Consider the following 27,661-nt stretch of genomic DNA (forward strand, 5'->3'; position numbering starts at 1 on the left):
GATTGCTCTTAACCTACGCATCCCCTTCATACCTGGCTTCCTTTTTTATACCTGAAATGTCAGAAAGGGAGGAAATGAATAATGCTTTGTGTTCTTAACATCTGCATCTTTTACAAGGAAGGGGCGGGGGAGAAGCTGTGTGAGAATTTTTTGTGAAGATCCTCGCAGATTTTCTGTAGGAATTAAGGTGACGGATTCAAGCCTGTCAGAGCCATCAACGCTTTTGGGAGACGTTTGGCAGAGCACAGCAGAAGAAAATGATAGCTGGACATGCGGGAGATGAATCCTGAAACAATTCATGTGATGTTTTCTTTTAGCCCTTGACTGGGGCAAAACCATGGCTGCTTTCCATGAGTTTTGTCAGGTACAAACTTTGGGGCTTGTTTGTGCTTGGGATGGGGCAACAGAGAAATACCTATTAGATATGTAGAGGGTATTTTGCTACTGATGATATGAAAGGGCCTTGCTCTTTCCACAGACGAGATAAGAAGCTGGTAACGAAAGCTGAGTTGTAGGAGACGCTGTGTGTTCTCTACCAAAGGGTAGTTTTAAAGTGTCCTGGTGAAAGAGTAAAAAAACCCAAACCAACCAAAGAAACAAAAACAAAACAAAACAAACAAAAAAGACGAATGCTAATCTGTCCTTCCATATTGTCTTATCCTAACATCTGAGAGCTAAGAAATTTATGACGACAAAAACACAGCTCTTTCAGTCCAATCTTGCTCAAGATTAACTGTAGTTCTAGATGCTGCCACCGCCTGTAGCATGAGCCTCCCTCTGCCCAGCCAGACCAACACAGGCCCCAAATAGCACTTGCTGGCAAAGATAGCCCAGCAGAAAGCAGATAAGTGGGTGTATCTGGGGGCTTGCATTAGTTTTGCAAGCTGTCTCCTGCTTCTGCTGTACCCCTCCTTGTGCACGACGGGGCTAAATGGGGGAGAGGAGCCGAGGGCGGTGCAGTTTGGGAGGTGACGTGACCTTATCAAGCCTCATGTCGAGGCTGTGGCCAAGCTAAAAAGAGCGCTGAGATGCGCACCCATCCCCTGGAGGAGGCTGTCTTTTCGGAGCTGGTTTCCATGGAGGTGGAGTGATGAGTTGAGTGGTGGAAGAGCTGGAGGTGGGCTCCGTCTCCCATCATCAGTTTCTCACCCAAGCAGGCTGGGGAGCTCAGCTTGCTCAGGGCTTCTTTTGCCCTTCAGAAGAGCCACCCTAGTAGGGGGAAAGTAATATCTGCAACTGCTGCCAGTCCTTCAGAAAGGCAGTGGATCAACCCAAGTTCCTATCCATCCTTGGCTCATAAACCATTTGGAGCGTGGCCCTGAGAGACAGGACACTTCTCTTTAGCCTCCCCTCGAGGGGAATTTGAGTGGGATTGGTGGGGGTGATGGATGGTGGGTTTAGAAAACGAAGTCTGAGAGATCAATAGAAGAATATACAACCAATGCATCATGCAAGCTCTTCTTGTCTGTGCAGCACTAAATCAAAAATAATGAATGGCAGGCTTTTCAACCTTGGCACCTCCAGTCTTCCCCAGTGGAACAGCAGCCAGTGACTGATATGGATTATGCTGCTTTCTAGCATATTTCCTTTGCTTTCCTAATAGTCTTGGCATTGAATCATGATGTTCTGTTTTTAATATCCTTTCCTTCCTCCAGTGCTACCTACCTCTATCCCCATGTAATTTCCATCTTGCAGGCGCCTTGCCCATCTTACACTCCCTTTGCTCGTTGTGTGCCGAGGCAATCTATTGCAGGCTGGGTTCCTCTGGAGCTTGTGCTGGTTTATTTCTTAATTTCTGAGTGAGTTACTTCTCCCAGGGGCTCTGTTGCAGCCGTGAACAGTCAGGTGCATCAGGAGCTTTAAATTCCTCTCTGGTTGTGAGCCAGTTCCTGCCGGTGCTTGTCAGACCCGAGACTTGTGTGTGGAAGGGAAATGCACGGGCAAGTGAGGAGAGGACATTAAGGTGGCACAAGCTCGCAGCCTGGGCTCTGCACCACTGCTGCCCAAAGGGAGAGCAAATGACAGCCGAAGTTCCTCGGGAGTTAAAATTTTTGAATCAGAGCAGGAATTCACCAACGAGGCACGGAGATTGACTGCCCTCTTCTATCATCCCTCTTACCTTTGCAAGGTCATTTACACCATGAAAAGCAATTGCCTTATTTTATTGCGTTATATATTTGTAATAAACTCTCTTGGTAGCAGCTAAAGTGACACTGATCTAAGCACTGAAATTTTCCTGGATCAGATCTCGCTGCTTGCTCCGGTGGGAATATTTACATCCCTCCGTACAGCTCGGTTGGCCCAGCTGCAAATGACGAGCGCCTTGTTCTTGTGCTCTTGACGTAAATCAGCTGCAAGCTCTGCCCAGCCCCTAGACTTATGCCATTGCGACAAAAACACGTGAGGATATGGTCAGAACATTAGCTTGGCAAAAAGCTCCCGAAGTTACTCCTAAAGATGGTGTAGATAAAGCTGCTTTGCTTTGTCTGGAAAGGGGATCGGTCATGTCAGAGCAGAAGAGGCCAGGAGCAAACTGCTAAAGGGCTTCGTAAACATCAGATTATGTGCCATGGAAAGCCAGGTCTAGGCTTGTGTTTAAATTAAAAAAATAAAAAATAAAAAAGCCTTGAGAACCATATGGGAAATTTCTATTGCATTACATCATGACTGCCCCGAAAGCAACAACAACATTATCATAGGCTTCTGGAAGGACAGAATTGAACAGCATCTTAAGAAACAAGTGCTCCAAAATTTTATTACTGGATGGGGACAATGAGAAAGGAAAAACCTAATTCAAAATCATGACAACAGCACACCCCTGGAGAGAATGCTGAAAACACACATCCAAAAATAAACTCCAGCAAGTGAGAGAGAGAATAATAGAATTGTATCTTGATCTGGCTCTGAATGAGAACTTCTAGAAAGAAATAGGAGAGGCAGAAGATCTGTGTTATCTATCAAGTCAATTGATTGTTGTATCCAAAGCTTGGCTCAGTAATAAATGAGGATGCCACTCATCTGAGTTTCTGGTCTATTTAGAATATTTTTAGAACTCTTTACAAAAAATATTCTGATTAATCTCCTGAATTTTCCTTTGCTCACTGAGACTTAAAGCAACATTGGATGTAATTATCCTGTGACTGGAAGGGATGTAATGAAGGCAGATACAAATCCTTGTGACAGCTTAGAGCGGCAGTGAGAATATTTATCCATCTAGGAACTAAAAGGATGAGTGCTGTGTTAGTGCCTGAGCCTTTTTCATGCACAAAAAAAAAAAAGGGATTTAGCTGCCAGTGTGGGCAAAGCTGTTTTTTTCTGTTTTGCAAACAGAGGAACCGAGGTGGAGTCGGAGCCCCAGAAAGATGCGATCATAGATCTGTCTCAGTCGGGCCTGGTGTGGTACCAAGAACTCAGATCTCTGCATCCTACCTTAGGGCTTCAAACCTTCCTCCTGATCCTCAAGCAGCCCAGGAGCTGGGTTTCTCAGCACGATAAAACCAGCTTTCCGGGGCCAGCAAGGTTTTGAAGGCTGTCTTTTTTGGGATGCTGAATCTTGAGGCTGGCTCTTGCACCAAGCAGGCTGGGTGCCTGAGCAGATGCCTCCTTCCCTCCCCATGTGCACCCAGCTGTTCCTGGCATGTGTCTCCCCCTCCTGACGCCCCGCTGCAGATGTCTGGACAGGGAGCTGGTGCCTGGCTGTCCCTTCAGCACATCTCCTGCAGCGCCTTGCAGCCCGAAGAAGATAAATGTTTGTTAAGCCGCACCTGCTTGCTTGAATAATTCCCCACTAAAGGAGGCCACTTACCAGTAATTCATTACCAAACCTTTATTAGCATAAACAAGGCTGTGAGAAGTAAGCGTAGATTTCCCCGTTCCTTACAGTTTATCAGTTGTGGTTTCTATTAAGATTTACCAGTACATCTTCCCCTCTATTGCTTTCCCACATCTCAGCTCTGCAGCATAATCTTGTCATATTGTGGACATTTATATCTGTTTTCCTGGCTTGTTTTTATGCGGTAGACTAAAGAGGAAAAAAAAAAAAACAACAACAACTAACAAACCAAAACAGAGCTTTCTCATTTGGGGGAAAGCAAATGTGCAGCCTGCAGTCTGCTCAGCATCACCTGGCAGGAGGCACGCAGCTATTGCTCAGCATTTCTCCCCCAGCTCCGCAGTGTCTCTTCCTCCCACCCAGCCGAGGGCACTGGCTGAAGGGTGAAGGTTGGAGCCTTCAGTGCCACCAGGTAGCTCCAGCAGCCTGGGTGTTTATTTCCAGATAAAGCTTGTCGTAGCTGGGCCGACAGATAAGGTGTTCTTCCTCCCTGGAGCCGCTAGCTCTGGCCCTTTTGGTCTGCTGCATTAGAAACCTTTGAGGCTTTCTCTCTTTTCTTTGTGTGGCTGCTAGCAATTTAGAGAAAAAAATAAGTGTGGTTTGCTGGTTAGAATTTGGCAAATCTATGCTAACAAGACAAACTAGACGTTCCCAACACCCATTTTGAGGTTCTCTTACCACGAAGTGTCGATAGTACATAAGGAGCGATCGCGGTCAGTGTTGATCTCCAGTAACGACTCTCTGCAGCTTGAGCCAAAAAGCCTTTGGCTTGTAAAGTTTGCAGAATGAGCATGGGAAGAGAGAAATGATGATTATTGTCCACTCAGTTTTGTTGTCACCTCTGGTTGCAGGCTCCTTCAGAGCTGCAGGTGTTTTGTCCTTGCCTGTTATCCTCAAGATATTCCTGGAAGCTATCTCATTTCTTTTGCAAAAGGTTTATTGGCACATCCCCTGCAGTCATTAGCGGGGATACAAGCAGCATCTAAGCTTTGTCCTGGCTCACAGTTCTGGCTCGCTGCAGTCATTCCTGAGATTTCCTACATGGAGGCATTCCTGCCTCCAAACCTTGTGCTGAAATCTCAGCAATGAATGGGTTTAAAGAGCTGCGATGAGCCATCCTGTGACAGGAGCTTGTAGCATCCGCTGCGAAGCTGCTGTCACACCTTATACCAGCCAGGATGTCGGGAGAATTGTCAGAAGAACTCAATCTTTGCATTTTTGTTTTTTCTTTCCAGTTTCTAACTTAAACCGCTGCTAAGAATACACGACGCTACTTGCTATCTAGAGCTGAGGAGGTTCCATACCAAAAGTGGTTTTCCATCTCTTGCTGCATACTTCTGAAGCCCTCGAAGTGCAAACAATTTCTGCTCTTTCTGTATGCATTGTACTCGTTCTTTGTGGAACACATTATGCAATGTACCTCTTCAGATTCTGCTCTCTTGTCACAGCAGTGAGTGATCTTAATAGAGGGAGATATTTTAAATGAGCGTTGCCTTAAACTTTTCATAGGGAAGGCAGCACGTGGGGAAAACAATGAAACTGTACCTAACGCAGTGATTCACTTTGATTTCATTTTTGAGCTTATAAACCAAAGAACCCATGTTTTGTAAGTAACGTGCGCAATAGACCAACTTCTCAGCTGGAGTAAGCTGGCAACATGCTAGGGTCACAGGAACGATGGGTTTTGCTATAGCTGAGAACGCCTTCTGATGTCAAGTAGAAGTACTTCAGTTTCCAGGGAATGCGATCCCGTCTGACTAACATGGAGGAGTCGAGTGAGCTGAAAGGCACTAATTGGTTCTCCCGTCAGGGGAAGACTCGTGCTTTCAGCTCTGTCCCAAGTTCAACGTCAAGCAGAGAAAAGAGCTGCAGCTCTGCGACCGATACCATGGGGCGAGCGGTGGTGCTTGTCTTATTCGTTTCTTTAACTGAAATTGTGCCTCAGTGAGCGCAGCCCCTCACCAGGACCAGGTGCTGCTTCGGAGTGCTTTGCATCTGGGGAGCACGAGGTCACTTTGGGGTCCCGGGTCACCAAGGGAAGTCTCTTCTAACCTGAGAAGCATCTTGCAGAGGAGGTGCTGGAAGCCCAGGGAGTGTTGGCTGCCCCTCTGCCTTCAGAAAAGGCGCACACCAAAGGAAAGAGGCAGTTGAGGACCCCCTGCTTTTAATTTAAAGATGGAGAAGTTGATGAATGAGTCTTTCCATGTGGTTTTTTGCTGATGGTGGGATGGGATGACTTTTTGTTTCAGCTGTTTCAAGTCGCTGTGCTACACGGAAGGAGCTGTACTTCCCCCGTCTTGTCCAGTGTGCTCCTGACCTTGGAGGTTTGGGAGAATTGTCTGTCCCTGACTCACCTACTGCCTTAGGCCTGGGGGGTGCACAGCAGAAACGCCTCTCAGATCAGAAGGGAAGATCCAAAAAGGCATTCGTCACCATGATTACATCAGTAGATTAGCGGGAAGCTGGGGAGGGTGGCACAGAAGAGTCCCCTTCCGACTGCAGACCCAGAGAAACAGGATTAGAAGGAAAAACTTGGGAGGGGAAGAAGAGGAACATTTTCCGTGGTATTTTCAGCCAAAGAGCTTGGTCTAATCCTTGTCCTCCCCTGAGGCTCTGCATGACCTTCAGCCAGTCGCTTCCTTACGCGCTAAGCAGGGTTTGATTGCGTCGATCACTTCAAGTCTCAGGATGGCAAACGCCACGCAAGAGCTAAGCGCTAATACAACTTTTAATCAAATGCAGCTACAGGTGCTTTACTGCAACCTTTATAGAAGCAGTCCCTCCCCGTGCCAGGGTCCTGTGGGAGGGAAACCTGCTGTCACCCCCCACCAGCCCAGGGCGGCTCAGCACCTCTCGGGATGAGGGAATGCAAAGCCATTGCTCTTGTGACACCTGAGGCCAGATAACGCCTGGCACTGGCCGACTTAGCCTTGAATATATATGTATTAATCGCTGTGAACCTCTTCAGTGACCTTTTGGAGAACAAACTTGCCGGCAGTCAGGGTGCTCCTGTCCCGGTCTGCAGCAGGAGAGCAAAGGTCTCCCAGAATGATTCTCTCGTGAATCATTCAGCTTTTTTTTTTTTGCTCTGGTCCAACACCAGACTGCGTACAACGCTAAAGAACCTGTTCATTGTGTAGGAGCAAAGGATTAAGTTTAGTGCCTGCAGAATTGTATGCAATTCCTCTCCCAAAGCCGTGCACTGCAGGGAATAGAGAAGATCATACCTTATGCTGACATCTTCCAAACTCACCAAGAGATACAGGGGCTGTTTTAGACTTGCTGAGACACCGTCAAGCAGTTTGGCTCTGCAAATGGGCTCTCAGGCTTTAAGGGCTCAGTTACTCGGGGTGACGTGAGCAGCATTTGTTCTCTGGAGGGATGACGAGGAGGGGAAGGTGGGTTCTGTCTCCCACAGCTGGGTGCCCACCACCAACTCACAAGATCCTCGGTTTTCCTCTCTATAGAACGGAGCCATAAATTTCCTGCTGTCTTTGGAAATCCTAGGATGAAATAGGGAAGCACAAATCAATGGTTATGGTGAAGAAGGGAAGGATATAGAGCAATATAATTGATATTCTCATTTCTCAGGCAAAATGATTTAGGGCTTTGTTTTTAAAGAGCATGGAGATTTATAAACTCACAAGGCCAGGCTGTCTTCTGGTGTAAATTGTCATTGCTATTTCAGTTAACATCAGCTGTGATTCTGGGCCATGGCTGAATTTCTGTAGCTTATTAATAGGATTCTGTTGACTGTTATCATTTGGTTTAAGCAACACTTTCTGTCTCATAGTCTACATATCTCTAAAGCCATTCTTCACCTGGGGCTGTGTTGATGAAACTGATTAGCAGAAGGGAGGGAGGAAGAAATGTGTTCGTGGTGAAAAGGGCAGTACATCAAGCTAAAATGCAGGAGAAATGCTGAGTTCACAGAACGCACCAGGAATTATTAACCTTTGCACGAAAGCTGTGCTGCACGATGGTGGGGAATTTGCCGAAGTTGGACTTCAGCATCTCTCTGACACCCCTTGGCACACGGGGAAAATGCCGCAACAGCATTGATGGAGAGCCTGCTTTTTCCTCTTCCTTGACATCTTCATCCAGCTACTTCAGAGCACCTCTGCCTTAGTTCAGCCATGAAACAACACTTGGCTCTCCTTGAATCTTTGCCAGGTAATGTGTTAGAGGGGAATTTCTCTGCACAGCAGATTGCAGTAGGCATTTCCACTATGGACATGGATGCTTTGAGAGTCTGGAAAGAGTTTTCAGCCACACGTATGGATTCATCTGGAGGCACTGTAAGAGCATCCCAGTCTGCCTGTCGCAGCCCTGTGACAGGCTAACGTGGTCAGATCAGGGCGCGTCTGTACCCACGTGGGGAAAATTCAGCTTCCAAAGAAACCATTTTGGGGTTAGTTGTGCCCTTCTGCCCTTTTAGAAAGCAATGCATATATCAGTTCTGGCATGGAAATACCATCGTGAAACCAGAACGTGATCAGCTCCTTGGAGACGTGCACTATGAATAGTTTGAATCCTTTTGAAATAAAATGTTTTGGCTTCGGATGCGTTCAAATGTTTTGTCTTTCCGAAAATAAATAAATAACGTTGCTTCCCTTCCTACCTCTTCCCCTGAAGCTGCATTATTTAGTAAATAAAGTAAAAACCTAGTTTGGGGAAGAAACAAATCCCTTGAAAATTAAATAACAGCTTAACAGGAAAGGTTGATTGATGTATTGTTTGACATCTAGGAGGTAGGCAGCTATCTAGATGTGGCGTGTCTGGCTAAATCGCTTTCAGTCTCTTTTCAGAACGTAGTGTTACCAAAGGTTACATGCTCGGGAAAATAAAGCATAATTGCTCTGCATCACCATCTAGAGAGCACAGTTAGAATTAAGCCTCTACATTCCTGCCAGTAAATGGTATAACATCACAATTTTGATGGGTATCCTTTCTGGTTTTAGTGCTATTTACTCTCTAAAGCAGCCCCTATTTATAATATATATTCTATTGCCACATCTGCTTTGTCCATATGGAAAAGAATTTTCCGTTTTTACTCCCCTTCCATATGGAGCAGGAGGCGGGCTTTTGGTGAATGTGGGCAGGTTAGAATGGGGATAAATAATAGGAAACACTTCCAGTGTCAGCCACCTTAGAAGCAAAATATTTTGGCCTGTTCCGGAGCTGGCCTTCTCCCAAAGGGAGCTGTGATCTACATCTCCGAAGCGCTTGAATATTGCCAGTGACAAAGCACGCCGCCGAGATGTGCGTTGTAATTCATATTGTGTCGCGCGTGGTTATATGTTGCTACAAGAATTAACGATGAAATGATGAATGCTGAGCTTTGTTCCGTCTCTCCAGGAAAATGCCTCTATTTGGCTAGGGTGCATTGTAGGATTACTTTTTGTTACCGAGGTAGAGTCCCATGGGCCAAGGTTTCCCCTCTGACAGCGCACTGCCGCAAGCTGCCTGGGATCTTCCTGTGAATAATGGAACGTTTGCAGGTTTTAATCAGATGCAATTTTGCAAACGGTTTTTATGATTTAGCAAGTCCATTAAAACTGACATTTGTTCTGCTCTGACACTCGTGAGGAGCTCCACAGAGCATAAACATTGGAAATTACTTGTAGGGAAGAAGATATTAAAATTCCCTAGCCCTTTTGTGTGCTTGTCTGAGAAATTCTGTTACCTTGTGCAGTGCCAGCTTGGAGCCGAGCCACTTGGTATGTGCCTGAGGTTTTTCTCTGCGCGCTGACTTGGGGCAGGGTGCTCCAGGCTGTCGTAGAGACAAAACACATGTACTTATGGTGACGTGCCTCTTGCGTGCTTTACAGAGCTATATCTTAAGGCTGAAGCAGAGGCTAAGTTTAAGTGGATGGGGGACGTGACCCTTCGGAGCAGAAGGGTTAGTAAATGCAATGCGTCTTATTAAATGTGTGTTGTGTGAAAACAGCATGTGTACCAACTGTTCCTTCCCATCTTCTCCTCTATTTATGACCTGAACTTATCCTAGTTCCACAGTAGACTCTTTGCAGGTTTTGCACAAAGCTTAAACCAAATCCCATTCATATCTCTGTGGAGTCCAGGGCAGTTTCAGTGGAGACTGGTCCCCTCCTCTTCTCCATCGAGCCCTGTTTTCCTAGAGAAAACATGTTCCTGGAGTTCAGGTCCTGTCTGTCCCTCCAGGGCTCCTCTCCAGGAAGAAGACCTGCCCCGTCGTGTTTGAATATCAGTTTGGCACTCGAAGTGGGTCCTCCAGAAGCCTTGTCTCTTTGATATGAAGCTAACATCAACATTTCAGCTGTGAAACACAGCCTGCAGATTGACAGCTTTCAGGAAGCAGGTTTTTTTCCATCCCTGATGCAGTTCTTCTCACTCGTCCTATTCAGACAGCAGTACGAAGCCCCTCTTAGAGGGGAAGAGCTCTCCAACAGCGTCTGGAAATGCATCAAATAGTCTGTTTTTTTTTCCCCAGCTGTCATTTTTGCACTGGTTTATTTTGTGCATTTTTTAAAATGTTTTTGCATATCAATTGTGGATTATTTCAAGCCATACCTTCTCTTGGCATGGAAGGCTTCTCACAATTTACAGCTGTCATAGTGGTCCTTGCCAGGAAGGGCAAGGCTGGGGTTTAGGCAGTTGAGCTTCCAGGGATTCCTCTGAAGTTCCTTCCAACCTTGCATTTGAGCGTGCTGCGTGGACTTTCTTTCTGATACTAGCTCCCAACTGCAGGACTGAAGGGTTGTTCTTGTTTTCTCCTCTTGAATATTTAACTATATTTACCATAAAACCCAAGCAAATAAACATAAACCCTGACTGACAATTGTATAAAGGCTTGGTGGGCAGTAAGAATATACTGATAATGGCCAAGATATAATTTCTCATGCAGAGGGAAGCGCTAATTGTTCCTAACTCCAGCATGACCCGTGGGTAAGCCTGGGAACCAGGCTGGCATTAAGGGGTGGGCAGGATTTCTTTGGCAGGTGCGTGTCCTTCAGGAACAGATCTCCTGGAGGTGCTAGATCTTCAGTGGGGATCTCGGTAGCATCTGTGGAAGTGGGAAGCGCTGGGAAGAGACAGATCAGTACGTAGGTGGCTGTCTGAAGTTACCAAGATACAGGCAAATGCCCAGCTGGGGGGGAATCTGGCTGTCTGGAAACAGCAACTTGGGCTTTGTGCAAGGGGGGAGGTGATGAAAAATGACGGCACCTATTGCGAGACGCTGAGAAGCGAGGACTTGTCTTGATTAGAGAACGTGGAGGCTGCAGGCTGTGACTGGTTTAAAAAAAAAAATCTAGACTGATTTCATTTGAGATGCAGTGAGGAAGGCCCCAGGATCTGATCAGAGGCTGGATGTGAACCCACTCCAAAATTCCAGGGCAGATTCTCTATTGCTCTTCCCATCCTCTTGCGGGCTTCTGCACTTCTCAGTTCCCTTCGAGACCACGAGCAGATGAATTGCTGCTCGTGTTATCCGCTGCCAGCAAGGAAAAGCTCGTGGTGTGTTCCCTACCTTGAGGGCAGTGTTACCAGAAACTTCCCCTTGCTGTTACGATCGCTCCTGTTGCACTTCATAGCAGCATGCAGCAGGATGTGCCTGTGATACCTGCAGCCTTCATTTGTAGTCCTAGGAGCTTTAGATAAGCATCAGGAGCTGGATCCTTGGGCTGTGCAAATTGGCTCCATTTTGCTGCCGAAGTAAGTAGAGCTATTCTCTGTTAAAATACTTGAGAAAAATCTCACTTATCTGCTCCCTAGGGCTGAATTAGGTGAGCATCACATAATCTTTAATGTCTTTCTTCTCCCTCCCCCCTAGGAAGACAAGGGAGTCCTATTATTGCCAATTTTCCTGATGGGAAGCTGGGGTCGGGCAGGCAGCGATGTGCAAGCTGTGTCTCATCAGACGCTGCCCACAGCCCGAGGCACACAGCCCGAGATCTCCGCGCATCTCACCTGGCCTGCCAGGCTCTGCTCCTCAGCCACGTTTAGGTGCCTGATTTCTCCCGAGGTATTTAGAGGTTTAATCCTTTTAAAGAGGCGATTCAAAGTTGCTGGCTGAAATAATCTCATTGGGTTCTGTATCAAAGCAGGCGCTACACCTGGAAGTCAGGATTAGCAGGCTAAACACCACTCCTGCTTTCTCCTCCCCTTTAGTAGAGAAATCCCCGAATCAAGTGCCCAGCCTCTCTGCAGCCCCAGCTTTCCCGGCCTGGTGACTTCCAGTTACTTAGGAAGGACCTTTCCTTCTCCTTTTTGGAAACTCAAAGCAAAAGCAGCGCAGGCTGGCAGCTCAAATTCCCATTACAAAGGCTTCCCTGCTCCTGCTCAGATTTAAACTGTCACCACAACGAAGCACCAGAAATGAGCAGATTGAAAAGCAAAAGCTGTGTGATGCTTGATGTCTTGCAATGTGTTAACAAGCCCCAAATTTACACTGTCAGTAAGAACCCCCAAGGAAAAGTGGAAGCAATTCCAACCAGGGGAGTGTCTCCCATCCTGCTGCTCTGGCTTTCACTTCTAATTTTGGCAAACAAAGTAAACACGGAAAACACAGTGTTTGTGCAAATTGCTCTTAGAGAAATATGGACTTATTCTGAGCTTCTTTTGAATTTGTGTTTTAGGCTGTGATTGCACAACAAAGGAAAAGTATTTTGAGATCAAGGCTGAAAAGGAATTGCTGTTTGCCCACAAAATAAATGGTGCGGTTATCTTCTCATCTCCGATCAGTTTTGATTTAAATTAATCTGCCACTTGAGTGTTCAAATCCCTTGGGTTGCCTAAGAAATGATGCATCGAGCTGATAACATGAGCTGTCTACGTTCTGCTCTGGAGCTGTCACCGCTCCGGCACTGCAGACCCATGTTGGGGTGCTGTGGGGCTGCTGGCACCCCGCAAGCCCACGCTGAGTGACCCAGGCAGGGTTTAGAAACACTTCTCATACTTAGAGCAAAATACTCGTTTGTCCCCTGCATTAATCTCAGTTTTCTACTCTTTTCTATTTTTTATTTTTCTTATCATGGAAGCGTTCGTTGAGGGATTTAGAGGTTAGGAAACCCGTGCACCTTATTGCCACTGCAGGAGCGCAGCGCGTGTGGAGGTGCTCTGATTTCTGCAATCTTTGCTGCCATCGTTCCTAGAAGCAATTGAAAAGGGAGAGAAACTGGAGGAGGTACAGAGGGGCCATCCAGTTTGCAGTGCCACAAATGAAACATTATGAAAAATGCCTGCCAACTGAGAGAATTTATCATCAGGGAGCTGTCAATCAATTGCAGAAAAGTAAGGGGGAGAGAGGAGAAGAAACAATCAAAAAAAAAAAAAGCACAAGTCCTTTTATAAAACCCTTATTTTAAGTAATGTTTGCTAAATTACTTTTTCTCTCAAGCTCAAAGAATAAAATATTGGTTCTTTTTTTTTTTTACTTTTGATTCTCAGTTCCGAAGTATGTTAACATTTTTTTTTTAAGGGAGGAAAGAGATGAAAGGATCAGTAGATGTTTGGGATCCCAAAGCCACAACCGTCATCGTTACACCCCACAGTCAAACACGACTGCCCCTGAGCTAATGGACCTGCAGAGTTCAGTGGCTGGAAAGGGAGATAAATATTCAGGTCTTACCTTTAATGCAAAAGTCTGTGAACAGAGATGACATTTCCTGTGTGTTCTCTGCATGTTCAGCTCTTCCTTGTATTAATGTAAATAGAAAAAGGGCTTGGATCTGAGGGAGAGCTGACCTCACCTCTTGCCCTTCCTTATTTTTGACTGACAGGCACTGAAATTGCTTGGTTTGAATGTCAGGAGGAAGAGGTGCAATAATACCCTTTGATATTAATCATCACAGGTGCATGGGAAATAAAAAGAGGGAAGGCATCAAAGTAAAATAAAAATGCAAACTAAGTTTGCACATCTTTTGGCTTGCTAAGGTTATTAGGTCTTGCCTGTAGTGCTGTCCTGCCTGTTATCCTCATGCAAATCCAGCCTACTTTCCACTGCTTTCAGGCTTTGCTGCCCGCAAAAGAAAATTGTGTGGTGGCTTCATTCATTCACTACCGCATTGGCACTGATTTTCTTTCACTCGTGCCCTCCTCTTCCTGTGCTGGGAGCTGGGAGGGGGAGCGGAGACACGTTGGGTTTTGTGTTTGCATTTCAACAAGTGCTCTGCTTGTAAATGTTTACTTAAAATCAGGAAGCAAAACCTGCTTTCCAGTGGCTTTGCTCCCTTCTTGCAGCACGACAACATTCAGAACCACAGTGTCTTTAGTAAACGTCCCCTATTTCCTCAATTTCCATTTGTCTGTTTTTAAACGAAAAGCAGCAGGAAAACTTCTAGGACATCTGCAGCTTGTGGACGTATGAGTCTCCAAGTGTATTTATTTTTTGGTTGCAGAGGTCTGTGATCCCTCCAGGTTTTTTTGTGCGCCGTGACTCGAGGGGCTTGGAACAGATCTCGACGGGCAGCGATTGCAGGGCATTCATTCAAGGCAGTGCAAAGGCAATTTTCGATGGCTAGGCAAGGCCATCAGTTGGCTCCCATTGGTAAAACGGAGGCCATGCCATTTAATTTGCTGTGGAAGTTTAGTTAGATATAGGGAGCTGAACAAAAGACCAGCTACAAAGGAAAATGAGCATGGAAAAGAAAATATGGAGCTAAATAAGATGTATTCAGCACCACTACAGCTATGGGCTCGCCTTTTTTGTGACTGTTTTACAGATGTGCTAAAAGCCTAAATCAGGTGGCTCTTATGGGTTGCTGATTGCCTTTGCTGTATTCAGATTGCAGGGCACGGAATATTATCCTCAAACAAGGGTCTCATCTGGAGAGCTCCAGGCACGCTGGCGATGGGCAGGAGACGCGATCTTACCCGCTTCTGCATTCCGGACAAGCGGTGCCAACGTTTCAGGTCAGCTTTTCACCTCCTTCTGTTCCTCGGTGGGATTTAGGCTGGGGGTCTGGAGATATCGCTGATAAACTCCTCAGAAATGCAATGAAGTAAGAAGGTGTTTGGGAGAGAAAGTGGACAGAGGTGATTCCTATTTTGTGTTCTTACTGTGAGGCTGGGAAGGAAGGAAGGAAATCTCGAAACAAAATGTGATTGCTTTTTCAAAGCCCTGTAAAGCTTCAGCTCAGTGTAGGAGATCATGACAAGGTTAGATCGGTTCTTTTATTTAATCCAATCAAATTCATTCTGGGTCCTGATTTTCTAGCACAGCATGAAAAGTCCCTGATGACTCTGATACAAGTCTGTTATTACCTAATTGCTTTTCCATAAGGCTTTCACCTGATAATTCGGATATTGTTACAGCTGCTGAAACCTGATAATTCTTCTACACTGCAATCTGCCTATATTTATTATTACTCGTGCTGTGGGAACAGTTTAAGGCTCAGAGAGATCAGGTCCTCGTTAATGACTACTGCTGCAGGCACCATGAGAGACATTCAGAAAAAAAAAATCACAAAAAATCAAAACGTGTTGAGGAGGAACATCAGGGTCCCAGGAGCTGGACTCGATCGATGATCCTTGTGGGTCCCTTCCACCTCAGGATAGTCTGATTCTGTGATTGTCCCACAAGGCCACTCCATCAGCAGAGTCTAAAAGAGGACCTTGCAATCCTAAAAGTGAGAGCTAATATTTCATAGTAAGCACTACAGAGTTGATTTGTTCAATACTATTTTATTATTATTATTATTTTATTTATTTTTTCTTAAGTCTCTACCTGGGAGTCTGTCCTGGGCTTTCCCCAAGCCGCTGAGGAGAGGATTTCTCCTCGGGTTGCTCAGCAGTTAATGGCTCTCCGAGGGATGCATCCAGACTTTTGCAGCTCATTAGAGGAGTCATTAAGGCTTTGGTAATTAAGCAGAAGGATACTGAGAATTTGATACAGCAAATTCTTCCCATGCCTCTTTGTACTCAGGAAAGGTTTCTCTCTCCTTGGATCTCTGATGGCAGTTATGGGTTCTGCATAAACATATTTATTGATGTGCCTGTGCCAGGGAAGGCCGGGAGGTCCCGTACAAGCAGCATCTCTGCAAGAATCATGGTAATATAATAGTCCATGGCTAGGGCCTCAGGTCTGAGCAGGTCTTAGTTGGACCTGTGGATTGCTCTTCAGAGTAAGGCAGCTTTGTCTTTTGACTTGTTGCAGGGACTTCAAATGTTCGAGGACAGCTTTTTTTTTTTTTTCCTTCCCCCCCTTTGGACACGAAGTTGCTTACAATGCCTTACTCTCCTGAGTGATGCAAGTGACACGCTTTACTGTGACATTAGTAAAGCTTTTGGCAATGCCTCCTAAGGCTTTTAATGTGGAAACTGAGAAAGAGGGCTCTGGATAAACAGCTTGTTGGGTAAACAGCATGAAATGGCTGTAACTTGGGAATGGGACGGTTCAGACTGAACACTGGGAAAAATGTCAGTAACAGGGCTGTGTGAGACTGAAATTTGTTACCTCAAAAGGCAGAAGAATCTTAATCTCTGCAAGTTTTTGAGAGCCAAAACCAGAACTGACCCGATCTTCTGATGGTGATGATCCTGCTCTGAGCGATAGGCTGGGGTAGGTGCTGTCTGGAGGTCTTTTCCAACTGGCTTTATGCGACTATGAAATGCAATGGTGGTTACAGGTAGTGGAAGTTAAAAATAAAGTATTGGTAGATATGAAGCTCAGAATTAACCCTCCAGCCTTGCTGCCTCTGTCTGAACGACTCAGGAGGCTGCTGTCCCTGGGGGTGGGCAGGTGTAGGGACTGGCTGCCATTCCCACAGAACCAATGAAATAAAATACTGTGTAAATCTCCATCTGGATCCTAATAGAGATGATAAACTTGCTTTCCCTCAGCTTCAGCACAGCGGTTGACGGGCACCGTGGGTGGCTGCAGTGGTGCGGGGAAGAGGAGAGATGGGCACTTGGGGAGCTCCTCTGCTCATACAGTCATTATATACTCAGTTACCAATCACAGATTGCTCTGAATCCCACGGCTTTTCAGTAATTTCCACTTGCTCTCGTCGTCTGAACAGCCAGTGTCTCTTTATTCACGGCCCCGTGTTACTTCTCTCCGGGAGGCAGCTAATCACTCGTTTCTCTGCAAGACGGAGAGGGCTCGATCTTGCTGTGGCCTGTCGTGTGCCGAGCTTCCCTGCTGAGCTGCCCTCCTGAAAACGGGCAGGGCAAAGTGTGAATGCTCCGGGGAAGCTTTCCTAACTGTCTAACACGAGTTGGGTTCTCTGTGGGCCTGGCTCAGGCACCTGCAAAGCAGCCCTCGTCTTAAAAAACCGTGTGAGCAGAGAAAGGATGCTGTCAGGAGAGGGGACGTTAGGGGGTTGCCTTTGTCAGTCAAGGACATTAAGCCAGGCAGAGAGGGAGCAGGTCTGTCTGAAGATGTCCACAAGGCCACATTTTGAATGAGTGTGACCTGGCACATCACCAGTAAATGAATGCAAATTGCCTTGGATTCATCTACATCTCTGGACCTCGGTTAGCCTGTACCGGCTCGTGTTTTAGCCCACCTGACTTGGCGCTGGCTGGACTATAAATGGGGGGTGACAATGTTCCTGAAACGGTAAAATTCCCTAGAGGAAGATGATTTTTTACAAGCAAGTTTTTAACCTGTGGAATTTTACAACAGAATTTATTTATTTATTATTTTTCTTGAGATGAGAGGCTTGTCTGGAGCAATCCTGAGAGGGCATCTCGCTGTTAAGGGTGGTTTTTCCTCTCTTCTATCGAAGACTTAAAGTATCCTGGCATATTAGGGAACCCTTTGATAGCCATCTGCCCTTCCCCAGGGTTGTTATGGGAGGGAAAGCCAGTCGGGTGCCTTTTGCTTGGCTTCTTCTCCATCTCCTGGAGCACTGCACAGAGCCTGGCAGCCAGGTGCAGCAAGAGGCAGGGGGTGAGGATGGGAAGGGGTCGTTGGGACCCCGCTGTGTGGGAGAGGAAAGCAAGCGAACCCTAAGCCAGGCAGGAAGGGATCTGTCCTTGGGCTGGAGCCTGTCCAGAGAGCTGTATGCGTTTAGGCAAAGCTAATGTGACAGTTGCTGGTTTCTAGACAAGAACTGCTCTGGCCAGATCTAATAAGAAAAGCAATATATAGTGTGAAACCAATATCATTTCAGCCTATGAAGGAGCTACCCAAGCTATGTAGGCCTGAAGGATAAATGTATAAAACTCCCGCAGCTGCCTACAGCATTGTACGTGCTGTCCGTGCTCCATGACAGACACAATTATTTATTGTTTGTCTTACACCAGCACCTAAAGGCTCCCGCGGGGACCTGGACCCTTGCGCAGGGAGAGTTGCTGTCATAAAAACTTTGCACATCCAACCGCTGTTGGGGAATTGAGGCCTGGCACAGCTTGGCTCTCCCCAGCATGCTCTGATGCTGATGGCTTGAGATGCTCGAGATGCTCCTGGCACGCTGTCCCTGTCCTTGCAGCTTGTGCAGGGATGCTCCCAGGGTGGCACAGGGTGGCTTCCTGTGCCCCCCATGCTGAGGAAGGGAGGCAGAGGATGCTGCACCACGTCTGCAGCCCAGCTCCCACTGTGCATGCAGCGGGAACTCAGAGGAGGTTCTTGCTACAATAATGGTCAGAAATGGGGATGGGGAGGGGGTGAGGATCAGAGCAAAATGCTGCAAGGAGCTGCCAGCCCGAAACCCGAGGCTTAGCCAGGGAGTGGGGTCTGGGCACTGCCTGCAGGGATCCCGAGCTACAGCTGAATGCCACAGGCATGAAAAATGGCAACAGAAGACCTTCTCTACAGTGTCAATGGTTTGTGTGGGCCCCTGTATTTGTTTCAGGAAAGTCAAACACAAAGCTGCCAAAACCTCTCTCTCTGTGCTTGCAACTCTGACAGATTTCCCAAAGCAAATTTTTAATTAGCCCCTTCCTCCGCAGTGCCCTCTGTAATTGTCACCCCCAAAATTTCAGGCTTTTCCCTGCTACGTAACAGAGATTTAGCAGTAGAAGGCTGGAGGGGAGTCCTCATATTACTGAGACTTTAACATATTATACCACAGAACATTAACTGGTATGCCATAATGTATTATCATAATTAATTACAACTAAACTGCAGTTGTCAAATAAATGAACAAAGTACATTTCGTGATGCATTATCCCTGCTTTCTTATTGTTTGTCCTCTTACTTGTTAAGCTAAAAATAATCAGTCTTTTGCAGTTGGTCGTCTTCTTGTCATGTAGTTCCACCGCAGCCGTAGAGCTGCAAGGAGGCTTTTGTGTGCATGTACCTAAAATGAATGTGCTAACAAGCATGAGTATATTAATGGAAAAAAAAAGCCCTAATGATAGAAACACAGAGGTCAGGATAACTTTCTTTTTTGGCCTTTATGCAGTAATGTAGAAAAACAAAGTGTTGTGGTGTTGGTAAGTCAGGCTTGTGCTATTTTGTCTGCTTTTGTCAGAGGTAAAAGAAAAAAATTGCATGCCATCCACGCACTTACTGCAAGGAAGAAGAGCAATAATAAAACAGGCCCCTCAGGTGATATATAGACCTTCCTCTAGGTATAGGAGACAAGATCTTTGCAGATAATGTGTGGAATGACCTTCCCAAGGTCTTCTGAGCATGATCTTCAGCTTCCAAATATCGGCAAAGCTTCACTGAAGGGGCTGGGCTTCATCTGATTTACGCCAGTTCAAGCTCATTTGGCAATTGTGGATAGCAGGAGGAAAAAGTTATGCCTTGGGTTAGTCAATTTGGTGGAGATCATCAGGCAGCTAAGTCCTTTTCCATGGGTGTGATTGAGCTCTTCTTGTTCAGAATGGCCTCATTAGCTTCTAAAGAAAAAAAAAATGATCATCTGAGCGCTAACCTGGTGGAGCGGGGGGAGGTTGTGCACAGAAATCCACAAACCTGATGTACAAAACCTTGGGGTTTGAGCACGTGCACCTGTGTGAAAGCACACAGTGCTAGCTGTAGGAGATGTAATGCCACTTTCGTAACCAGGGCAGGAAATTTCCCTGCTGAACAAAGCCTGTGTCTGCCCCCGGACACTGGCACAAGTCCCCAGGCAGGTCTGGGGCCGGTGGCTGGCACCTTGCCCCCCGTGGGGACGCAGCAAGGAGCCTGAGCTGCTTCTCCATCACTTACTGTCGCTAGGTGGGCACCGTAATTTTCTGCGAGGCAGATGCTCCTGTCAGTTGTTTTGTTTCCTTGCCAAGATGCATGTTACCTCCGGGAGCCCTTAGGGGTCCATTTACCAGGGATAATTAATTAAATTAACAGCCTTTTGTAGGCGTGCTGGAGGTTCATGTAACAAGTGTGCTTTGAAACAAGGCACTGGATTCCAACAGCCATTGGTAAACTGTGCTGGTTAAAACTCTCTCGGCCACATCTTTCACTGGTATTAATCAGAAAGCAGTCAAATTCTGCCAATTTACCTTTTGCAAAGACCTGGCTCCTTTTATCTTTCCTCTTCTCTTTCGTATTTTCCCCTCTCTCTGCTTGGTATAGAAAATCTGTTTTTTCACGCATGCCAAAGACCAAAATCTTTAACCACTCCCTGTCAGCATGATTGCACATTGATTGTTCATCATCTTGCATATAATAGAATTAGGCCTCATTAAAATAATCTCTTCCCCCATGAGCCAGACTTGTTCAGTCTCCTACAGCCTGCCCAAATCGCCCCTTGGTCTAATTAAGGGAATTGGCCATTTGCATCCGTTCCTCGTCTCTTGGAAGACGAGGAGGAGGAAGATGGGAAGGATGAGGTGCTGAGGACACCGTTTTCCACTTGAAGTAGGGCACAGCTACCAACTATCCCAGTAGCCTCTTGTTTCAGCAATGATGGCCCTGGTGGGTTGTAATTACCCGTGGCCTTCCACGCCGCCCAGGGTCATGGATCATCGCCCTGTAGCGAGACAGGCGATTCGGCAGAAAGGTCAGCGAGCTGCAGGGCTGCTTCCTTCCCTGCTCAGCTGGAGGGAGGAGGAGGCGCGAGGCGGGCTGCATGTCAATGCGCTCCACGCTGGGCGCTGCGGCTTTGTTCGGCCTCGGAGCTGCTGGGGTGAGTGAGACCAGGCAGAATAAAACAAGGGCTTCGCCCAAACTTCCACAGGCACCATGGGGACCTAAGTACAGTCCTCGAGGTGTAACGGCTAACCAGAAAAAGTTGAAGGCAAGAACTTATCTGCGTTATTGTTGTCGCTCTCCGGGTGCATAATGGGATGAAATTTTCATTAAATAGGGAATATGCGACAGAGGGTTGGATCTTGAACTCTGGTACCCCAGCCTTGGTATGTTTGATATCGAGCCATCAAACTTCACAGTTTCAGCACTCTTTTACCATGACAGGCGTTCAGATGTATATAAAGGATACCAGGAATGTGTCTCAGCACGCCGCCAGGCTGTGCCAGGTCCCGTGTTACACCTGGATCTTTTTACTCCGTGCCCCCCCCGATAAGCAGCAGGCAGAACCACTGTGGCAGCTTTCTCGTGCCTGCGTGGTGCTTGCTGATTACGCTGAAATCCCCACGATCTCCTCTGCACATCTCACACATCAAAGGTCCGCAAATGCAGGACGCACTGCTGGCTCGAAACGAGAGCCCCTGGAAAACTAATGGCGTGGGATCAATTTCTTTAGCATTAGCGACGTTTTTATATCACCTCGCAGCTGGGTGACTCTGCCTTTGTGATATAAATAATCTGCCATAATAAAAATGAAAGAGCATCCGATTTGCTGCGAAAAGACTTATGATGCAAACTGCAGCAAGGTTTAATGGAGAAGAACACTCAGGGAGAGAGCTGGGTGTTTGGTGAAGGGGCTGCACCAGGACTCCTGGTTCCCTTCCCAGCTCTGGCATGCGGTGCGCTGCCAAGGCACTGCAAGAGTCAATATGTTGGCCTCTTGCATCCTCTGGAGCTTTCTGCATGACTTTGCCTACATAACTGATTTATCCATGGTCTCTGACTAAAGTAGAAACAATTACAGAACTCGAGTGTTGTGATTTATCAAGGCTAGCAAAGTGCTTTCCAAATGAAGCATTAAAGTCAGAACATCATTTCTAGGCCTCCTCCAGATGCTCCGTCCCCAGTGCTTTTAAGGTCCAGATGGCAGGTTGGTCTAAAAAAAAATGTGGACGTAGGTTTTATTCTAATGGTAGGGTAGGGGGCCTGAGGGAAAGCCAAGACTGCCAGAGATGGAGAAAAGTGGTCTGTCTGTGGGGGGTTAGCCTTGTGCACGAGCTGTGTTTTAGGATAAGTAAATCCCTGCCTTCAAGACTTTTCTCTAAAGTTCATCACTGAGCTGCAAACACATGCTGAAGCACGTTTTTGGTCCAAAAAACAGCTGAAGCAGGTTTTTGGTCCTCCAAGTAGTAGGAGCTCCAAGCTTGATGTTATTTACGGTGTCTGTTGTTCTCAGTGAACCCACCAAGCCCAGAGGTGCCACAGCTGAGAACCTGAACTCCCTTTGGCTCTGGGCTTTTCCCCTATAGCCTGAAAGTTGCAGAGGGATTAGGTAGGAGAACATGGGACTGGGAGTGGCTGAGGATGGGCCTGTTCTGTGTGCAACTCCTTTCTCCTCTTCCCTTGCCATGCTGCCATAAGGCATGATGAAAGGGCAGCGAGTGCAGCTGGGTTCTGCCTGACACGGGATTCATTTATTTTCATAAAGGAGTCAAATTTCCACCGTTACGTTTTCATCTACAAACCATCAATATTTCAGGGCTATGGCAAAGCCCTGAGTGGGGGAGGAGAGCTCCCTCAGTCTCAGAGGCTCTTTTCATAGTTAAAAGTTCACCGCAGAAAATCTGATGCTTAATAAATTGGAGCCTTCTCTGCTTTAAATCATTTTTACAGCAATTGCGGAAGAAAATATAATTATTACAAACTGGTCATTTGTTACTGCAAAATCTCATTAAATTGACTCCATGCTGGAAGGTTTGGTGGGGGGTGCTAAGGGGGAAGAGGCAGAGACCTGACAGAGGGGTGGGAGAGAAGGCTCTTAATTACAGATTGATTATTTCTTGTGATTGAATGTAAAACATAATCAGCTCATCCTTTCTAGTGGGGCAGATGGGAGCCACAGGGACCTTTTTGTCTTCCTTGACCCGCTAGCGTGGCATACTAATGACCTGGGGGTGCAGGGAGAAGCCGCTGCTGCTGAAGCATGTTCAGATGAAGTCATGGATCGGGGCTGCTTTGCCCCCGTGGAGTCAGGCTGGGCCAGCAATTTAATGTGGTCACGTCTCATCATCATATCTTTATTTCACACTGAACTAATCCTCCTGTACGCCACAACCGGTCTACTTTGCCCCCATTCAGGGTAGGTGCTTGGATAGACGCATCCGAGCCAGCTTTGAGTCTTGCTTGAGAAGCTGGGAATGCACTGGGCTTGCTTCTGCTGAGCTCCTGGCTAACGTGGAACTACAGAAAAGCTCCTCTTTTCTGTAATCTTGGTCCCGCCAAGAGCAATTTGTGTGTATGGATGTGTGTACGCAGACTGCCCGAGTGTGCAAGGTGGCACTGCTCTGAAATGGGGGGTGGCTGCAGGAGGGCACTGCCGCAGCAATCAAAGCTCCCTGATCATCCCCGCGCCGGGTACCTGCAGCCCCGGCGTGCAACAATAAGGAGGAAATCATTGCTGCTAAGGGGGACGTGATTCCTCTTATGTTCTTTCAAAGGAGAAGAATATTGTGTGTTTTGACATCGAAATGGAGCAATTGTTTTTGCAAAATGATTTTTCTCTAGTTTTAGACCTTTTTAGTGATTTCTTATCTTGGATTCTTAAAGGAAAAAAATTGCTGAAATATGACAAATTGATAGACCATAATGATCTAATCGTGTGTGATGTGTTCTTGAGAAAGAACAAAACGAAAAGCAAGAATCTATGCTAGGGTTTTAGGAAAATGATTCCCAGACATGTAGATTGCCTTTTATTAGGATTAAGAACAATACCTAGCACTTACCAGGGTATTTTCCTTCACAAAGATCCCCAAACTTTTTGCGCTCCTGAGTGTAGAAGGTTATTCAAATATTGGAATAGTTATTCAATGGTAAAACCAAATATTAGTGGAATACATTTTTTGTCCAGTTACTAATATATGCATAGGATCTCGGGCAACAAAGCCTCCATAAAAAATTCATAATGGCTCAAGCACTCAGCCAGCTTCAAGGGAGCAATTATCTTTCCTTCATGGGTTAATACATTTTGCTTAAATAATAATAATAATCAGAAATGGTTGTAGTGAAAAATAAATATAAAATAAAGGTTTGACAGTTCTGCATTTTTACAAATGCTTCTGTTAACTGAAACTGTTCCCTAAACCCACCTTGACTTTGCAGATATTTCCCACTGTTTTAAAACTCTCCTGTTTCTGGCCACGTCTCAAAAACAACAACAAAAATAACACACACACACAAAACCACCAATAAAACACCTGAAATGCCACCCAGCTTTGGGATTTAATGTTTTATCCCGTTTTGCATCTGAAGTAATTGAAATACAGAGAAGTAATTTGCCAGACATCGCACACAAAGGAGCACGCAAAGTTGGAAGTAAACGGAACCAGAACTCCTGGATTCTGATCAAAACGGAGAAGAATGGTGTATTTCAAGGGTTTGGACGAGCTCAGGGCCCTGTGTGGTGTTTCTGGGAGCTGGCTGTGAGATGCCTCTGCCTACTTGCAATGTTCTGGCCAGTTAGCCACGAGATGATGCTGAGCGGCCAGGTTTGGATGGGCTGGTGCTCTGCAGCGCTGGGCTGTGCCGTGCTGTTGAAAGCAGAGAAGTGGGATTTAGTACCGTTATTTAGAAAGGGAAACGGGCCTTTCAGGCACATAAATATGTATCTTTCTCTGAGTGTGTGGTAACATGAGATTGCAAGCTTATCTTGTGCTGTTCCAGGCTTTTTCATGAGTGATGGCTTTTTGACTTGCATTCAGCAACGGAGCGGTCTTGCAGCTGACAGTGGAGCTGGCTTTACTCGGGTATTTGTTGGAGACCCAGCAAAGGGACGGTGACAAATGTGGCATCCCATAACTGCACAGATGCAGCGTTGTCCTTCAGCAGCATTGCTCTGTGCAGCTCTGCTCCTGGAGGCCGGGGGGGGAGCTGCTTGCCGAGCTGCTCGGGCTGCGGTGAGCCAGGTCTTCCCCTGCGCTGCCAAACCTTGCGGGTCTCCTCGCCAACACCGAGAGCTGCCAGCCTCGGCCCTGCTTCATGCCAAGCAGGATCCGTGCAGGACTCTGCGCAGGGCAGCCTGCTGGATGAGAGGGGTTTGAGATACTTCCAAGCAACTGAACGTGGGGCGGGTAAGCATCCCCTGAATGTTAAAACTAGTTTAGTGATCAGTTCAGACTGAGAAACCCATACAGACTCTCAGGGGGACTCCTGGAGGCTCTTGATGCCAGTAATGAAATGGGAAAGCTACAGTCCTCCTTTCACTGGATGATAACAATAAATAAATTAAAAGGCTTCCCTGTTTAGTCTTAGCCTTGTAGCTACAACATGAGCAAAGCAAGAAGGAACAAAAAAAGAGAAATATTCCTTGGAAGACAGAGTCTGAAGAGCATCAGCCTTTCCAGTGTGCCCCGCACAGCGGCACACTAAACTCATCGGGATGGCAGGGTTCGTGTAGCTGAACAGTGCAATGCACCAAAAAAGAAATAGCAAAGTGGCCCTGCTGCCCCCCAGCAGAATTGGGATGCACTTCATGTTCTGCGCGCCGGCGGTGCCGCTGCGGCAGGGGGATGTCAGAGCAGCCCTGGCTGCGTGCTCGGAGCCGCGTGCTGCTCTGCCTGTTGTCTGATGTTCGAGCTTCATCTCAGCTGTGACAATCCTATCTGATCATTAATAATACAATAATGAAATAGCGACTGGAGAGACACTTGGATAATCATCTGAGCAAAGGCTCATTAGTGCTGCAGAACAATCTCTGCCGTGTAATAACAGATCCCAGGAAATTTCAATTAAAGCTGGAACTCTGTTGCAATTTCATTTTATTTCCAGCCAGACAGCGGATGGTGTAATTGCAATCAGCCAACGCAAGGCAAGCTCCTCTAACTCAAACCTTCCCATGGGGCAGGAGGTGGGCTGGCTGGCTGGATGCTGTAGGTTTGTGGGTGTTTTTTTTTTTCCCCTGCATTTTGTTTCACTTCTACCTTCACAGGGCAAATTGTTCCTTACAACATTGTACCCTCTTCTGTTGCTGTCCTGTCTGACTAAATTGGGATGTTCCACTTTGGGAAAGCTTTTCCAGTTTTCTTCTCTACAGAGGGGCTGATGCAGATAGCAGGCAGGTATCTGTCATTGTACCAGCCAGAGGGAGCAGAGACAGATGGAAGATTTTCTGCGAGAGCCTGCTCTGCTGCATGCTGAAGTCCAGAATTTGGCCTGAAATGGATTTTAGCCATGCTATGTTTTAATTCCTTCCTCTATGACAAAACCATGCAATGCAGAAAGCAGTGGAGTGGTTTCCTGGGCTTGCTTCATCAGAGTTGCTCCTTCCTTTGTCCTTACATTGTTCTGACATCACTTTTCTTCTTGTAGGGTTGGATGCTAGCCTGCCTGCCTCAGTGCCCCCAGCTTCCCATCCTTGTCCTTGAGCAGGATAGCTGTGTCTTGCTGATATAAAGCAGAGGTCCCCAAACCCTTTGTCCGTTCAGATCTGCGGTATTTTGCATGGGTATTAGCTGGCAGAACTCCAACGTGAGTAATTGCATCCTGCCGTCTCATTAAGATTTTCTCTGCACGTTCAAATGGACATTGAATTCTCCTTCGTTTCCTTGGCTATCGTCTTCTGGCTTGTCCTTGTGTCCTGCTTTACCCAGCTGCCGTGCTTCACCCTGGGAAATGGAGAGATGATGTGAGCTAGGCATGGAGGTAGTCATATACTGCCTGGAGAGAGTGTTCAGTGTTTGGGAGGACAGTTATCGTCCCCAGGGAGCAGCTACATAGATGTTCACGAGGGCCAAATGCAAAGACCTGTTGTTACTCTGATACAAAACCCCCATGGCACAGGGGTTCTGTTTTTAAAGGCCCCTTGTCTTCACGGAGCACCCACCAGCTCTGGGCACTGGGTGCCACGATGTTCCCCAGAGCTCTGGAAGAAAAGGAGCATGAGGACAGACACTTAGGAAACACGGGCTGTCCCATCCAGGGGCTGAGACCTTGCTTCATGCTGGAATCAGAGCTGGAGGAGATGCCCAGCAAAGTTTCTGTGGAGGAGGGGAAATCTCAGAAGTCATAAACGTCTGGCTTTACTTGCAGAGATGATCATTTTATGCAAACAAGATGTGCTCTCTTGCTAGAGGTCTACTTAGCAGTCACCTGTGGAGGCAGCTACTGTGAACGTTTGGAATAGAAAGTGGCTTTTGTTTTAATGGTTTATCAAAAACGTTATCTTTTTAACTTGTGTTTTCCTGTAAGCAGAAAGATCTTAGTGGAGCAGAACAACGGGTCAACGTACATGCAGCAGGCAGCAATATTTAACTTAACTCTTCCATTGCTTGGGCTTTTACCTTGAGATGCATAAAATCAAGTCTCTTAACATTATCTCTACCTAACTTGTAGAATCACTGCTCGTATCTTCTGTTCCTTCCTTCGGTAGTTGCTGGCAGTGCTGTCTGAGATGGGCGAGGGGCTGGATGGACCCAGAGCCGTACCCAGCCCTCTCATCCTCGTGTTGTTACAGAGCTCTGCATGTCTGTGTTAGAGATGGAGCTCAATCCCAGATTTTCTGGACCTCTAAAGGCTGAGAGAGCACCACAAGGAGGAATTAAACCTGGCATTTACAGGGACTTGATTGTTAGAGGAGTGTCTTCAACGCATGTCTGCTCACCTTCTTGGAATTCTTGCTTTGTGCTCAAGAAGAAAATACATCTTTGTCCTCC

At 46.6% G+C, this 27,661-nt stretch overlaps 1 protein-coding gene across 1 annotated transcript in view; it reads left to right on the forward strand.

The window, feature by feature from the left end:
• OAF (out at first homolog) overlaps nt 1-27,661 on the forward strand; it is a 201,449-nt gene that overhangs the window by 69,859 nt on the left and 103,929 nt on the right. The window contains exon 3 of the mRNA XM_083808200.1: nt 14,598-14,725. Coding sequence (XP_083664326.1) covers nt 14,598-14,725 — 128 coding nt within the window. The remainder of the gene's footprint in view (nt 1-14,597; nt 14,726-27,661) is intronic.

Source organism: Anser anser (genome assembly GCF_964211835.1).
Source record: "Anser anser genome assembly, chromosome: 22".
Taxonomy (NCBI): domain Eukaryota; kingdom Metazoa; phylum Chordata; class Aves; order Anseriformes; family Anatidae; genus Anser; species Anser anser.